At 45.5% G+C, this 15,422-nt stretch overlaps 1 protein-coding gene across 1 annotated transcript in view; it reads left to right on the top strand.

Annotated features, from left to right (window-relative positions):
• The first annotated feature begins 2,769 nt into the window (after positions 1 to 2,769).
• The window catches only part of IGF2R (insulin like growth factor 2 receptor), a 120,202-nt gene continuing 107,549 nt past the window's right edge, over positions 2,770 to 15,422 (top strand). The window contains exon 1 of the mRNA XM_018565607.1: positions 2,770 to 2,858. Within this exon, the coding sequence (XP_018421109.1) occupies positions 2,770 to 2,858 (89 nt within the window). The remainder of the gene's footprint in view (positions 2,859 to 15,422) is intronic.

Below are 15,422 nucleotides of genomic sequence, written 5' to 3'. Positions count from 1 at the left end.
CCAAGTAGCCCTGCAGATCCTCAATTCAGGAAAGAAACACCGACCCTGCGCTGAAGTCCACATAGATCCAGGGCACTTCAAGAGCCTGCACTGGTCCTGGTTATTTTCCTCTTTCCATCTCTCAGGCCTCCTCCATGTTGGATGCCTCAGGGAAACCTCTTCCCTCACTTATGCCTATGCCCACCCCCAGGCCTCGGCCTAATATGGGGGGGCAGGCTGAACAGGACCCAGCCCTAATCAATGGCTGGTCCAGGCGAGAGAGAGAGAGCACATGGCAGCTCCCACTAATATATGTAGTCTGTCCCAGCATGCAACACTGGCTGAGAAAAGCCCAGTGATTGGCTGCTGTACAGTACATACATTACAATGTCCACCATTGGCTGTCCCTCAATATGACAGAGTAACGCCCCGCCCAGAGGGGTACAGGCAAGGCTAGACACCTGGGATTAACCATGTAATCGCCACTACAAATCCAGCCAGGCTGTCTACAACCTTGGCTATCACTAAATGCATAGTAGTCACATCACAAAAGGTGATGGGCGCTACAGAGGGAAAGAATTGTCCTGGCATCAATAGGAAGAAAAAAAATGCCTCTGTATTGGTCAATGGTAGAAACAAATTACCTGGAGTCGGTGAGGGAAAAATGTTGTTGGTCTGTGAGAAGAACAAATGCCTCATCATCAGTGGAAGACTGCCCTGGCATCATTGGGGAACAATGAACCTTCCCTAAGTGTTGGGTTCCAGTGGGGAACAACCCCCCTCAACCTTGGTGATCGGTGGGAAAGATTCCCCCCATGCCCTAGTTTTGTTGGTTCGTAGGGTAAAAACCCCTGCCATCAATACTAGTCAGTGGGGTATACATCTTCCCGTTCCCCACACTTAAAACACGAATGCATTTTCAAGTTTTTATGTCTTTTATAATCATTTAGTTCTCGTTCACACAAACCGGAACACTAAAAAGCTGGGTTTTTATTTAGGTTGCGGGCTAGTGTGCTAAGGTCTGGCTGGAGGCGGTGTGATGTGCTATTTTCACATTCTTTACTTTTTTTCTTCTAACTTTATTGTCAGTATACAAAGTGGACACTCCATACAGGTCTCGGCACAGCAGTACGATCCAGTGCACTGTGGAATAATGCAGCATGTCTACATTTTTCCGCACTGCACATACCACCGGCATTGTGGCGTGAACTAGGGATGTTCATCCAAACCCGCACAAAACTGTCACTGACACATCCACAGCCAGCACAATGATCTGTAACTGAAGCATTCCCAGGGCCGCAGTACACATAACAAAGGGGCACTGAATGCATACTTCCCAACTGTCCCTTATTGGAAACCAAATCCCTTTTCCACCTCACATGTCCTTGTTTGGTCCGATGTATAGATTGCAATTAAAAATGTATAATATTTTTGTATAAAAGTGTTATACTGCACTCAACCTTCCATCCAACCTCTAAACGATTGCATTTGTTATTTTAGAAGGTCAGTATAAAAGGGAAATAGGAGGTGGAAAGGAAGCACATGTGGGGCTAACCAATCACTATTTGCCATCCACAGGACCATCCCTACCCTACCTTTTTGCCTTTTGAGGTGGACAGGAGAAGGGGGCTGACTTGTCAGCAGGGCGGGAGGTGGAGGGCTGCCAAGCTGTCAGCCGTCCAAAGGGAATTTCGGGGAGGGTGCTGTAAGTTGCCTGTGCTGCCTCCCCCCACACCTGCTGACTCCTCAATGAGATACCACCTGAGGCTGCCTCATTGTGGGGACGCCCCTGGTCATCCACATCAAAGGAAGCATGGCAGAGTGTGTGTCCTCTGCTTATATACTTTAAGGCACATGGGTGGGCAAACTCCAGCTGTTGTGGAACTACAAATCCCATGAGGCATTGCAAGCTCCTCACAGCCACAGCGCCCAGAGACAAAGGCATGATGGGATTTGTAGTTTCCCCAGAGCTGGAAGGCTGGAGTTTGCCCACATCTACTTTAACCACTTGCCGTCCGCCCGTTGTAAAAAAACGGACGGACGGCACTGCTGCATTGGCGAGTTGCTGTCTCCAGACGGCAATTTTTTTCTGCTCGCGCGCGCCCCCTAGTGGGCACGCACGGGCAGAAAAGACCCGACCAATGCAAACACCCGTTACCGGGTGTTTCACATATAAACGATCGGTGGCTCCATAGCCCGCCGATCGTCTATATGTGCTTGTTTTTCGCCCCCCCCCTCTGCTGCACGGCCGCCGGTTTTATGGCCCCCTGACACCTCACCTGCAATCCCGGTTAATGTCAGTCAAAGTACCGCAGCGCTGAATACTCTAAAATGGCCTGGATGGGAAGGGGGTTTAACACCGCGGATGTCAACTGGTTAAGGAGTCCATCTTTCTCTTGTCACAGACAGTTGGGATAAATGTCCCAGCTGCCGCAGATTGGGCTAGGAGGGTCACTGATAGTTTTGCGAGAGCTTAGTCAAAAGCCCACGCACATCACTAGTGTCCACAAGCCATTATAGAAAGGAAAAACCCTGCAAGTGTCCAAAATATTTGATTTTCCTGTGCTTATTTTATTAATTAGTGACAGGGTCAAGTTCCCCAGCGACTACCAGCTTGTACTACACCACAGCTGTTATCATCGTCCTACACAAGGGGGAGACTGTGAGATAGGCCCAGATCACGTGCCGGGCTGTAGGCGGGGCTGTCATGTGATGATCACATGACGCTGTCTTGCGCTGATTGTGTCGGTGTGCAGTGGGGTTGTGCTCTAGAATAGATTCGGCCGCAGCATGAAATCCCGGGGAACCGTGGTGCTGGCCCTGCTCCTGATAATCGGCAGCGGACAGTCCACAGGAGAAGCACCGAAGGAGCTGTGCGGGTAAGAGGCGCTTCCTTCTCTCTATGAACATGCAGAACTGTCATCCTAGATGGCCATGACAATGCACAAGCCCAGTGTAATGTGGAAGCAGCATCCCAGCTATATCACGGTATATGTTACCTCCATAATGGCCTCTGTGTTATTACTACATGAGCCTACCAGTTACCTCCATAATGGCCTCTGTGTTATTACTGCATGAGCCTACCAGTGTACCTGTCATGTATATGACTAGTGGCATGCTTGTGTTATAGGTGAGTGGGACAGGGCATTGCTCACCCATCACGGCCATTGACTTTGCTATCCTGTGATCTTTACTTTATGTTTTGTATATTACAACCCTGTGAGAGATGCACATTGTTATCGCAAGGCCATGTATGAGGGCCCGTTCACACCAGATGTGTTGGAGCTCTGCTGGCAGCCTTTCCCAGCGCAGTCCCAATTACCTTGTTTACAATCAGCTAAGTTCACATCACTATGTTGCCGAGGTGTGCACTGAAAAAAGTACGGTGGGCAGTACATCATTTCAGAACAGTGTGGTTCGATGTGATCCACGGCACCAATACCACACTGTGGCTGTTGGAACGGAATGAACTCTCACTTGGTGCATCAGTACTGTGCGACCAATGGCATGCTCAGTGTGGCTGGTGTGAATGATGTATAAGTATATTTACATTGATAATTAGGGAGCACCTATGGAAAAAACTAAAATTTAGCAGCTACAACTAATGTAAAAACACTGACCAGCCCAACTGGTCCAGCGCAGTCTCCCTCTTTGTGGGGCTTCTGATCTTCCGTGCTGCCATCTTGCATTCGGCATTCGACTGTCACTTTCTGATCACTCACAGCCACCCTTTACTGCGCATGCGTGAGATTACAGACTGCAGGGAGACAGGCGTCCTCAAATGTGTGATGTGATCCCAAGGAGACTGCAAGGAGGGATAGGCCGAGGGCTATGTCATCCTCACTTAGGGAAGGCAGGAGTAATGGGGAGCAAGCACTGGCAGAAAAGTGTACTTGCTACCCTTTCCCTCCAAAAATGACATTATTCTTTTATGAAGGGGTGCTTTAAATAACTTGGAAATTTATTTCTATTGATGTATTAAATAGAGGTGCACCAAAATGAACATTTCAAAAAGGAAATTGAAATAAAAACAAGTCAGACTGAAATTTTTTTTTCTAACTTTTTCAAATTTTGTTCAAATATTTTAATTTTATTTTTTATAACTTTTTATATATATCTATATAGATAGATCTATATTTTTTAAGTTCACTTTTAGGGGCTTTGTGGAAATATTAGGGTTCTAAACAGACCCCTGATATTTCCCTTTTAACATAGAAAAAGAGATTGAGAACAGAGTCCTCAATCTCTTTTTCTGCATCTCCTGTTTATAAATGAACAGGAATCCTCTATACTGAGTGCTCCTGTCCATTCATAACTTGTGGAGATAGTATGTTTACTATAACCACAATCAAGAATGAACAGGAGGGGATGTAGATCACTCCCATTCATTCATAATTGAGGATATAGTAAAAATACTATATCCTCAATTATTTACAAACACTCCGCAATCACAGATCACTGAGTATTGTGCCCAATCTCCTGGATCGGCTGTCACAGGAGGCTGAGTGAGTGGTGCTGAGAGGAGATCTTGATTTGACAGCTGACTCCTCCTCCGCACTGCCAGCCGGCCTCCTGTGACGGCATTGAGAGCTGTCTCCGCCCCTACACATCGCTCTCCTGATCTGTCACAGGAGGCTGAGCGGTGCGGGGAGGAGAAACGCTGGCCGCTCACCGCGCTCTCCTCCCGCACCTTTCGGCCTCCTGTGACAGTCTTTCTCTGCTCCCCGCTGGGCGCTGCTCTGTGTCCCGGCGGGGAGGAGGGAAAGCATGGATGCGCCTCCTATTTCGGCCAAAAAAACTGCACTTTCGGCCTATACATTTCGGTCGCCGGAATATCGGTGCATCCCTAATATGAAACATGATCAGCCCTTTTTATCCAGTGATGATTACACTCCAAAAATGTTTCTTCTTCTTTTTGGTATTTCACCGATGAAGGTAACATTCTTATTTCCCTTCACTTCCTGTCCTGGTGACTTAACAGAAGTGAGAGAAAATCTCAACAAAGTGAGGGGAATGCCCATTGTAGACATTTGTCACTGGAACATTTTTGGAAGACTTCCCTTCCTTTCACCTCCTTGTTCTGGTGACTACTCTAAAATGTAGTATTCCCCATCTTCTTCCGGTTACAGTGGTCAGTTGGACAAAAAGAGGGGGTATCTCCACTGTCAGGTAGGCACAGACCGCTATATAGACCTGATGGATAAAGTCTACTTTATCCAAAACTTAAAAAATTAGTTTTTGACTTTCTGTAAACTATAATGTAGTTTTGATTTGTCTCATCATTATCGCGCCTGTTTCACACCTTTTTTAAAGCTGAGCTCTGGGAAAGAAAAAAACTTTTATTCTTGTAGTGAGTCCCCCCCTGCACTGCAAGGGTTAAAGCTGAACTCCAGGAAAGCAGACTAATACCCTTTGAGTAAGGCACCCCCTGTACTGCAAGGGTTAAAGCTGAACTGCAGAAGAAACAGACATATACCCTTTCAGTAAGGCACCCCCCTGTACTGTAAGGGTTAAATGGTGGTCTTTGCCTAGGGTAGCAGGAAAAAAGACTGTTACTTGCCTAATTTGTTGCTCTGGTAAACTCCTGTAGCTTCTTCCCTAAGGCGCTCCAGCAGTCTCGGGTGCTCTGATGTCATCAAGTACAATGCTGCGCCAATAGAACTGCGTTTTTACAAGAGGATGCCAAGGGACCCAGAGCGTTAGAGGGAAAAGTTGAGTGCCGGCTGTCAGGCGAACAAGGGATCGGGTAAGTAAAGTCTACAGCAGGACCCTTTTTGGAGCGGATTTAGCCACGATTCAAGCTTGCTCAATGCAAGCTTGAACGCGATATCGCGCGACAAACGCACGATTTGCATATCGCACAGTGGGAACGGGGCCTTATGGGTATTTTTGTTTATAAAGTGTTTTGCCTAGGAGATAATAAATAAGGTACAATATTTATCTTATTCCTTGCCGCTGCTGTCTGATGTGCCTGGATTGTAGTCGGGCCCATAGCGTCCTCCTGTAGAATGTAGGACTGCTGGTCCTGTCTGGTACAGGATGACATCAGAGAGCTGCAACCTGCTGGGCATGGGAGGGGCGACACTTCTTCAGGGGACGGATCACATGAAGAGAAGGAAACCTGTAGACACAGATAAATAGGTAAGTATATCGCCTCATTATCCCCTAGGCCAGGGGTAGGCAACCTTGGCTCTCCAGCTGTGCTGAAACTACAAATCCCATAAGGCATTGCAAGCCACATGCATGACTTCCAGAGGCAGAAGCATGATGGGATTTGTAGTTTCAACACAGCTGGAGAGCCAAGGTTGCCTACCCCAGCCCTAGGCAATCCAGCAGCTAACCCTTGTACTGAGGAAGGGAACCCACTACAAAGGTAAGGTATATCTTTCCCGGAGTTTAGCTTTAGTTGAGGGAATGGAAAGGTCTCAGTGCTGAATAAACCTCGCTATGGTTGTGGCGGCTTCCTGTTTCTTATGAGTCAAATGTCACGTTCAGCCCACTGTATTATTATTGCTATATCGGTAGCTTTTTGAGAAATAGAAGTAGCTGAAATGGCTTTTATTGTTCGCAGTCCTGTATTCACTATTATCCTGAGGAGATGTGGAAGCAGCAGATATCCTGATAATAAGGAGGCAGATGAAGATCCGTCATATGTCGTTTCTGTCATTTTCTATTTAGTTCTTCTATAGAAAAAAAGTCCGGGGTACAAGATGGGTAAAGACTGACTTGCAGTGTATAGTATTGTGATGTATATATTCCAATAAATGAATATGGTACTGAACTGCATGTGACAGCTCCAAGGTAATAAGCGGCTTGTGGTCAATGGTAAAAAAAAGGAACACCAGCTACAACGGATATTTCGATAGCACATTAAGTAACTCCAACCAAAACTTTTCTTTTAAAGCTGAAAACTTCCCTTGCAGTGGGTCTTCCCCTGCTATGCAAGGGGTAAATACTCATTTAGGTTTAGGGTACCTGGGTAAAGGACTCTTAATTACCTGATCCCCGCTCCCATGAACTCTCTCCAGGCTTTAAGACCTGCAGCCTCTATCCCCTCAACATCTTGGTAGTTGGAGGCCTGCTGATGTCATCAAATACCAAGCAGCACCCATATCCCTGCATTATATGTAAGGATTCTGAGGAACAGTCCATTAGCTGGAGAGTAGGGGAGGACTGACTAGCAGGGGAATGCGGATCTGGTAAGTTCAAGTGATTTTACCAGGTACCCTAGATATAAAGAAGAATTTGATCTTCGTAATTTGGGGGCAGCCTATCTGCAGTTTGGATACAGCGGTGGTGGTGGTGGTGGGGGGTGTCATTACCTTTGTCAGGTTTTTACTGCTGTCTCTCTGCCCTCTGCAGAGATTTCTCTCCTCTTCCTGCTCTGTCTGACATTTGTCACCTGGATAGGAATTTAGGGGAAATTTCCCTCGACGGATGCACACAGCAGGAAAATCCAGACAGAGGATGCAAGCCTTTTCTATTCGGCTATAAAACATGTTTTTATTGCTGTCTGGGTCCCTGTTTTGGGAAAGTAGGAAAGGAAGGGGGGTATTCACCTCACTTCCTTTTCTGTCAGATACCTGTCACTTGGACAGGAAGTTAGGGGAAATTTCCCTCACGAAGATACACAGCAGGGAAATCAACACAAGAGGTTGCAAGCCTTTCTCTTTAGCTAGAAAACATGTTTTTACTGCTGTCTAGATCCCTGTTTGGGAGAAAGGGGCGGGGGGTTGTTTTTGTTTTTATATCTAAAATCATAAAATGTACTTATTTGTTAAGACAAACGGGTTTCTGACCACAGCTGAAATTCTCAGTGTGAGGGTCATATTTGATGCAGGCTGCCAGGAACTTGAACTCAAACTCTGTGAAAACATCATGGAAAAGCAATTACAGGAGATGATGATAACAGAAAAGGAACCCAAAAGCTGAAATCTACTCAGACACACAGTCAGACACACAGTCAGACACACAGTCAGACACACAGTCAGACACACACACACCCCTTGTCGTATGGTTCAGTCTGTGGTTTCAGTCAGGCAAGCCTCTTCTGTGTTGTCACATTATAAAACATCAATTTAGAAATGTATGAAGTTAATGGGAATTTAAACCCCAACTAAATGGCATTTATTTGCTAAAGCATAGTTTATAGTAAACAGCTGACTCTTTGTTTAACATACCTGGATTTACCATTATTGCTTTCATCCTTTGTTGCCCCTCAGGGCTGCTGATCTCCTGCAGCCACTTCCTACATACAAGTACTCCAGAGATGGCTGTGTGGCATTTCAGGGTGGTTTTCTGATGTTGACCACAGTGGACTATGCCTATGTAATGTGTGCTCACTTGTAGCCTTACTCGAAAGCCTGTGTGGCATGGTGACAACGCAGAAGCACAGTTGGGGAAACGGGGCAGTGTGTTGTCACCTTGGAACAGCAAGTGCCTGAACAAGAACCTTTTATAGCAGGTTTACCAAGCATTATTTTAATGAAGGCTGCAGATTTTAAAATCTTGAAAAGCAATTTTAACAGGTTAAAGCTTATATGAAGTTTTTTAATTTGATTTACATGTACAATTGACCCAAAATAATACATTTTTCTTAAAAGTTTGTGAACCTTAACAACGAACCTATCTTATTTGCAATTTGTAAAAATAGCAATTTCAATGGTGTATTTCACAGACCCTTTGTGGCTATTAAGGAGTTTTGCTTTATCCAGAGTTCAGCTTTAAGTTTTTAATTGGCTTAGCACACTGAATAATGATATATCAGTCTTTCCATTTGGTTAGTTACAAATCTTGTGACATAAGTGGTTGTAGCTTTTTATAGACCATAGCAGAAGGGTTGGAATGATGTTACATAGAGTTTGTCAATCGTTGTGTGTTGTCATATCTTAAACAGTACTACACTTGGGTGCTCTATCTGATTTCCACATCCTGTGTGTATCTTCTAGTTCCCATCTGCGGCTTTTCGTAACTGTAGCTCTCTTATGTCAGTTCTTTTTACCCACAGGTTTTGTCACCTAAAGCAATAGAGAGATGATGAAGGGCAGGAATGACATTCACATTTCATTTTCTGTTTTGCTAACATCTACTTCAAACACAAATTAAACCCACTGAAAGGTAAAGGAGTGTCACTTCAGCTGTACAGTCATTTCTAAAGGCCAAGGGGACCAAGTGCATGTAGGACTCGGTCCTGTTCTGATCAGTGTTGTGGTTGCTGAGCAGCATTGGGCAGACAGTTTGCTCTCCTCCTTCTGATTACACCGCCAGCAAGGAGACAAATATATAATTAGATGTAAGTAAGTAAGTAATTGAGCAGTGCTGAGACTTGTAGTTCATCACCGCTGCTTACTCACTATGTTGCCGTGGCTGCCAAAGACAGCAGCTGGGGCTGATGTCAGATGGGGATGGGCTCTCTACAGGCGGCACTCAGCCTCATAGTTCAAGCCGACGTGTGACAATGAAACTTTCACACGTCGGCTCAATAGATCGGCAAGTGAGCGAACACATACCGTCACTCGCTCACTTCTCGATCCTGTCCCTGCAGGGAGCCGTGACTTTCACTCACAGCTCCCTGCAGGGATTCCCCCTCTCCTCTCCAATCCTCCAGCAGCGCTGACTGGTGGAACGGACTGGGGAGGGGGCAGGTACAGCTGGCTCTGCCTCTAGATCAGGCTTTCTTAAACTTTCTCCACTCGTGACACCTTTTTGGCAGAGGAAATTTTTAGGGGACCTAATCCCCTCCCCTAGCGTCGGTCAGTGTCTCCTCCTCCCCAGCCGCCTGGGCCCCTCACACAAGTACCGGCTGTACCCCCATGATGGCGGTCCTGGCCAGGGACTCAGATCGCGACCCCCCCTGTTCACTTGTGGGACCCCATATGGGGTCGCGACCCACACTTTAAGAAGCACTGCTCTAGATAGGCAGAGCCAGCTGTCAATCACGCAGCTGGGTGGATCTCGACAGTAATGTCAGGATCCGTCCCGGCTGCGGCAATCTCAGTGTACCGCGAACCGTAGCTCGCGGTTTACTGAGCTTTGGGTCACGGGAGGACGCTAGTTTGTGTCCTCCCGTGACCCTTAGGAGAACTATGGGGAAAAACACTGACCCCATAGTTCTCCTTTTAAGAGTGCGGGTAGGAGGTGCATTTTTGGGGTGCTAGTCAAATGAATGGCAACACAACACAGCTCCTGTACTGTTCATTCACGGTCCTGGTGTGAATGGGCCCATAAGGGGGAAATGTGTGAAGCCTGAACTTGTGTTATGTGTTCTGGGTTACTTGATGCGCAGAGTAGTGTGCCTGTAATCTGGTAATCTAGAACAATCCTATTGTTTTGTATTACTTGATCACAGGCACAATACTCTGAATAGGAAACAGAGGAGATGTAAAGGTGGGTTCAGTGCTGGCCTTAACCCCCGCATAGGAACACCTATAAAATGAGTCTCTGTCTGAGGTGGAGCTACAGCCAGTGTAAAAAGTAAAGTTGATGCTGTCCTGGAAGACTAATGGAAATAGAGTTACCGGTAAGTCCTAACTCTGAATTTTTTTTTTTTTTAATAGCAGAACCGCAGCATGGATCACTACGGGACCAAATACTCTGTGCACTTGGTCCTCTGGGGGATTCAACATGATTTTTAAGAGGTGGTGCTAATCTTGACCAATCGGGCGGCAAGTCATGACGTGCCGCCCAGCTTCCTGATTTGTTAGGAAGCCAGGTAGTCTACCAACAAGAGAAGCTGGCTTCCTAGTCAATCAGACTAATTAGACTAATCAGGAAGCCGGGAGGGGAGTCATAACCCACTGCCTGGCTTCCTGATTAGGAAGGAAGATGGCTCCATGCCTCCATGTAAGTATCGGAGCATTTGGGCGAGTACGAGTTCTCGCCCAAATATCTTTTACGGCACCGATACTGATATGAGTATAGTTGCGTCCCTACTAGAAACCATTCATATTGTCAAAAGCCGGATGGAGACCCAGGAATTCATTCAAATTTCACAAATTCTCACAAATGCAGTCCTTGAGAGATGTTGGAGAATGAAGTCACATGACAAATTCTTACATCTACCAAAAATGAAAAGATCAGTTGTGATGTTTTGATTGATGAACTTCTTATACTTTCCAGCAAACATTATAATTGTGGTAATAAGAATGTCTGCTCAACCAACCGGACACAGAGGTGCTGCTAATGTTAATGTTCGGTGAGATCTCACCTTTTCGGAGCTATGACTCAGGCTTTGAGCGCTGGTAGGGGCGCTGGTAGGGAAGGGTTTTATGCAGAGTCCAGACATGAATCTGAAGACAAGCATAGACCACTTAGGCAATTACAATAAAACAAACCTTCAGATATGACTTTCTTTCTGCATGTAATTTGCTTTCTCAAGTCCGCTGTTAAACATGAGATATGTAAGAACATTAGTTGTGTAATGTGACTGGTGGCGCACACGGCAAGATTTGATTCCCCTAGGAATTCCCCATGGCTGAGAAATAATTGTGCAGCCTTCCTGGTATGATGGTATATCACTCTTCCTCCTTCCTAGTGTTGGAAGTCTAGGGCCTAGCTACATGGACGATATTACTTTCTATTGAGGTATTTAAAGTTGAACTCCAGGCAGATATAATAAACTGGAATTATTGTATCTCTGTATCAATATGTTTTTAAATAGTTTTTTTTTTTTTTAATTCAAGCAGAAGTAATTGAATTTGACCATGTAGCAGCCTCTTGCAGTTTACTGTACAGCAGAGCTCAGACTGGGAGAGGTAAAATGTAAGTCCTCACGGGCAGGGCCCTCCTTAGCATCTGGTCTTGATTTGTATTGTGATTGGAATGTCTTCCTTATATTGTAAAGCGCTGCACAAACTGTTGGCACTATAAAAATCCTGTATAATAATAATAATAATACTATCCAAGACTAAAAAAAATGGCTGCAGTCAGGCTCTGTAGCACTCTCAGTGTATTAAGCCATTCAGTTGTGCTAAAAAGGACTATACTAGGAGGGGGAAAGAGCAGAGTGACAAGAAAATGAGCTCATCTGCTTTCTAAGATAAAGAAGTAAATCATCTGCTTTCTTCCACTGTCTCTAGTCACAGGTTGGGGAAAGGACAAGACCGGTAAGTCTTAAGCAGAGAAAATGATGTCTCCTGCCCTACCAGACAGGGTTGCCTTGTGTGGCAGAGCTGTACACATCTCAGGAATGGATAGACAATAATCCAAATTATTTAGCAGGTAAAACGGTTCTCATATGTCTTCATCTGTGTATTTAACTGCCAACAGGTGGTTAATGCTGAACCTTGGTATCATCCTGTTTCTACTGTATGTTTAAAGGAGAACTATGAGGTGAGTGCTTTTCACTCACCTCATAGTTCTAGCCGACCTGTGACAATGAGACTGTCACAGGTCGGCTCAGTAGATCGGGAGGTGAGCGAACACATACCGGCGTTCGCTCACCTCTCGATCCTGTCACGGCTCTCTGCCGTGACAGGGGAGGGGCTGGATTCCCCGCTCCGATCCGCCAGTGCTGACTGGCAGGAACGGACGGGGGAGGGGGCGGGTACAGCTGGCTCTGCCTCTAGATAGGCAGAGCCAGCTGTCAGTCACGCAGCTGGGCGGATCCCGGCACAATTGTCGTGATCCGCTTCGGCTGCGGCGTCTCAGTATACCGCGAGCTACAGCTCGCGGTATACTGAGCCTAGGGTGACGGGAGGACGCTAGTTTGTGTCCTCCCGTTACCCTAAGGAGAACTATGGGGAAAAGACTTAACCCCATAGTTCTCCTTTTAAGGTCCCAGTCATACCTCCTATACAATGCTGTGCGATTAATGAATACTATCACACAATGCACCCATGCGTGTGTTACCGTGCACTAGGTGCATTGTGTTGTCAATCATATGAATGGCACAACACACCTCCCGTAGCATAGGCTCTTTCGCTCTGAGGCTACTGAAATATTGTGGCTGTGCTGATCATTGAATGCAGGACATATTGTTCCCCTTACAATATCACCGGCATCTCTAGCATTTGCTTTTTATTGAAAGTTGGAATGAGTTATTATTTAGAGTTAATGAATGAATGAAATGTCCGATTGTCCCTTCATCTTTTGAATTGAATGGAGACTTTTGTGGGTGTTTATTTTAAGAGCTGGCTGTATTTTGACTGAGCTTAAGGCCCCATTCACACTAAGCGATCCCGCGTTTTTGCGCATTTTTGCCGCGAGAAGTCGCCGGCCAATGTTATTCAATGGAGCTGTTCTAATGTGCAGTTCCATGTCGCCGCCGCTTCAGCAGGACCCTTTTTCCCCACGGGAGTCGCACGATTTTTCAATTTTTTTAATGCAGCTTGACGGTCGCGCGATCGTTGGCCGAACAGTCGCGCTATGCCCCGCCGCAAGGAAATCCGCTCGAGTTGTGAATGGGGCCTTAAATGGACAGCAGCCTGTAGCTGAGCATAACATTGTAGGGAAATCTAGCACAGCAAAGATGCTAAAATAATGCTTTAAAAGACATTGAAACAAAAATCGAGGTTTAGGAATCGCAAAGGAACCACTAAAAGCTTTCTTTTCCTGTCACCTTCAGAAAGGGGTCCTACATGGGCTCGAAAGATCAGATTTGTTAGACAGACCTTAATGGGAGAGCTGACTGTCACTTTAGTAGGCTTTAGCAACCTTCAAGTAGTGCTGAAGCTTAGTGAAGCCTTGCAGGTTCTTTAAGGGCTAGTTCACACTAAATGCAGTTGTGATACAGTCTGTTCAGTTTGCCTGCTGCAGCCAAAATACATCCCAATGCTTTCCTATGGGATTTCTGGTGTAACATTCACACCAATGCAGTCAGAGAAAATACTGCTTGCCCTATTTCCCTATTTTAACTGTATCGGATTGCATGGAAACGGCATGCAAATGCACTGGAACGCACCTGAAATCCCATTTTAAGCCCCCCCCCCCCCAAAAAAAAGCATCAATTGCAGTAAAATCGTAGCAAAACCCATCACATTTCAGCTGCGCAGACGCACACAGTTCTGTTGTGATCTAGCCCTAAAGGGTTACTTCACCTTTTTACCAGAGAATTTCCCATGCATTCCCCAGTACATTGAAAAAAACACTGCATAGTTGTTTTTACTTAGAAGCTTCTTTTGTATGTCATAGCTGTTGGCTGTGTGTGACCTCTTCCGGTGAGAAAAACTCCAAGGCCTGGTTCACACCTGGGCGTTTTTGAGCAGTTGGAAAAGGGCTTTCAAATGCCCAACACAGGAAATCCCATGATTTCAATAGCCCCTGTTCACACCTGAGCAGCATAACGCCAGCAGAAAAACGCCTGAAAAGGTACATGAGCTTCTTTGGGCAGTTAACAGTACGTTTTTGCCCCATGGACTTCAATGGAAACACCCTGAAACGCACATCAGAAGCATGTTGCACATTTTCGTGCGTGTTTGTACGCGCATTTGTCCATTACCCCCAATGTTTATTAAGCTGCCAGTCAGGATCTGTGTATAACCTTCTTAAGCTGGAGGTGAATGCTACTTTTAAAGGCTCCAACAAAGCTGGCTGAAAGCTGTGAAGTGCATTGTGAAAGCTTGCTGTACACACTGCTCGTATACAAGCTGTAGCCTGTGCGAACAAGGCCTAAATTGTCTATCTTGAGGAACATCAGGGGAGCACAAGTTTAGTTAGACAGCTCTAATAAACAAGATATCTTGCGTTTTTGTTTATTAGCTGTCTGCGCAGCGACTTGGAGACAGTGGAAGACCAACGTGGTGCCTTTGTTTGCCGCGTGGTCACATGTTTTGAATGAATTAATGCATATGGAGGGACTGGTAACCGGGGACATGGACACGACTGACAAATTTCCCCATCTTTGTGGACGTTGGCCCCTTTTTTGTGCCGATATTAGGGATTATATTATTGTGCCGATAATAGCGATATTTAGGGATATGTTGGTGTCTTTTTTTGTTTTTTTTTGTTTAATATATTTTTATTATTTTGTTTCCATAAAAGTACATTCATACATAAACGTTCATAGATATTGATTTCACCTTCTCTCTTAGTTGTAGTAATTATTAGTAATGTTGGGGGTCTTAAGACCACCATACCACTATTTCTTTCTTGTTTATTTATTTTTGTGTGTAGTTTACTTTTGTCACTCCTCACGTCCTGGCCGAAAATGTGAACTGCGCATGCGCCCGCCCCAAGATGCTTTGCGGTCGCCCGAGATATTTCACATTTTCGGATGGGAGCGCGCAGGGAAGACACAGGTAAGTATTAACCCTTTTCAAGCAGTAGATATATATGCAAAAAAACCGGAGGGTTTAATAACCCTTTACCAATTAATCAAACTGCTATTCACCAGACATTTTTCTGGTGTATTGAACTTGCTAAATACCCACCATTGTGGTTTCCTGGCCGTTACAATGTAATACCAGTGCAATACATTTTATGTGTGCTTTGTGGCTGCAAGCCTT

Source organism: Nanorana parkeri, unplaced genomic scaffold, assembly GCF_000935625.1.
Source record: "Nanorana parkeri isolate BGI_ZX_2015 unplaced genomic scaffold, ASM93562v1 scaffold866, whole genome shotgun sequence".
NCBI lineage: Eukaryota > Metazoa > Chordata > Amphibia > Anura > Dicroglossidae > Nanorana > Nanorana parkeri.
This window is presented reverse-complemented; position numbering and strand designations above follow the sequence as displayed.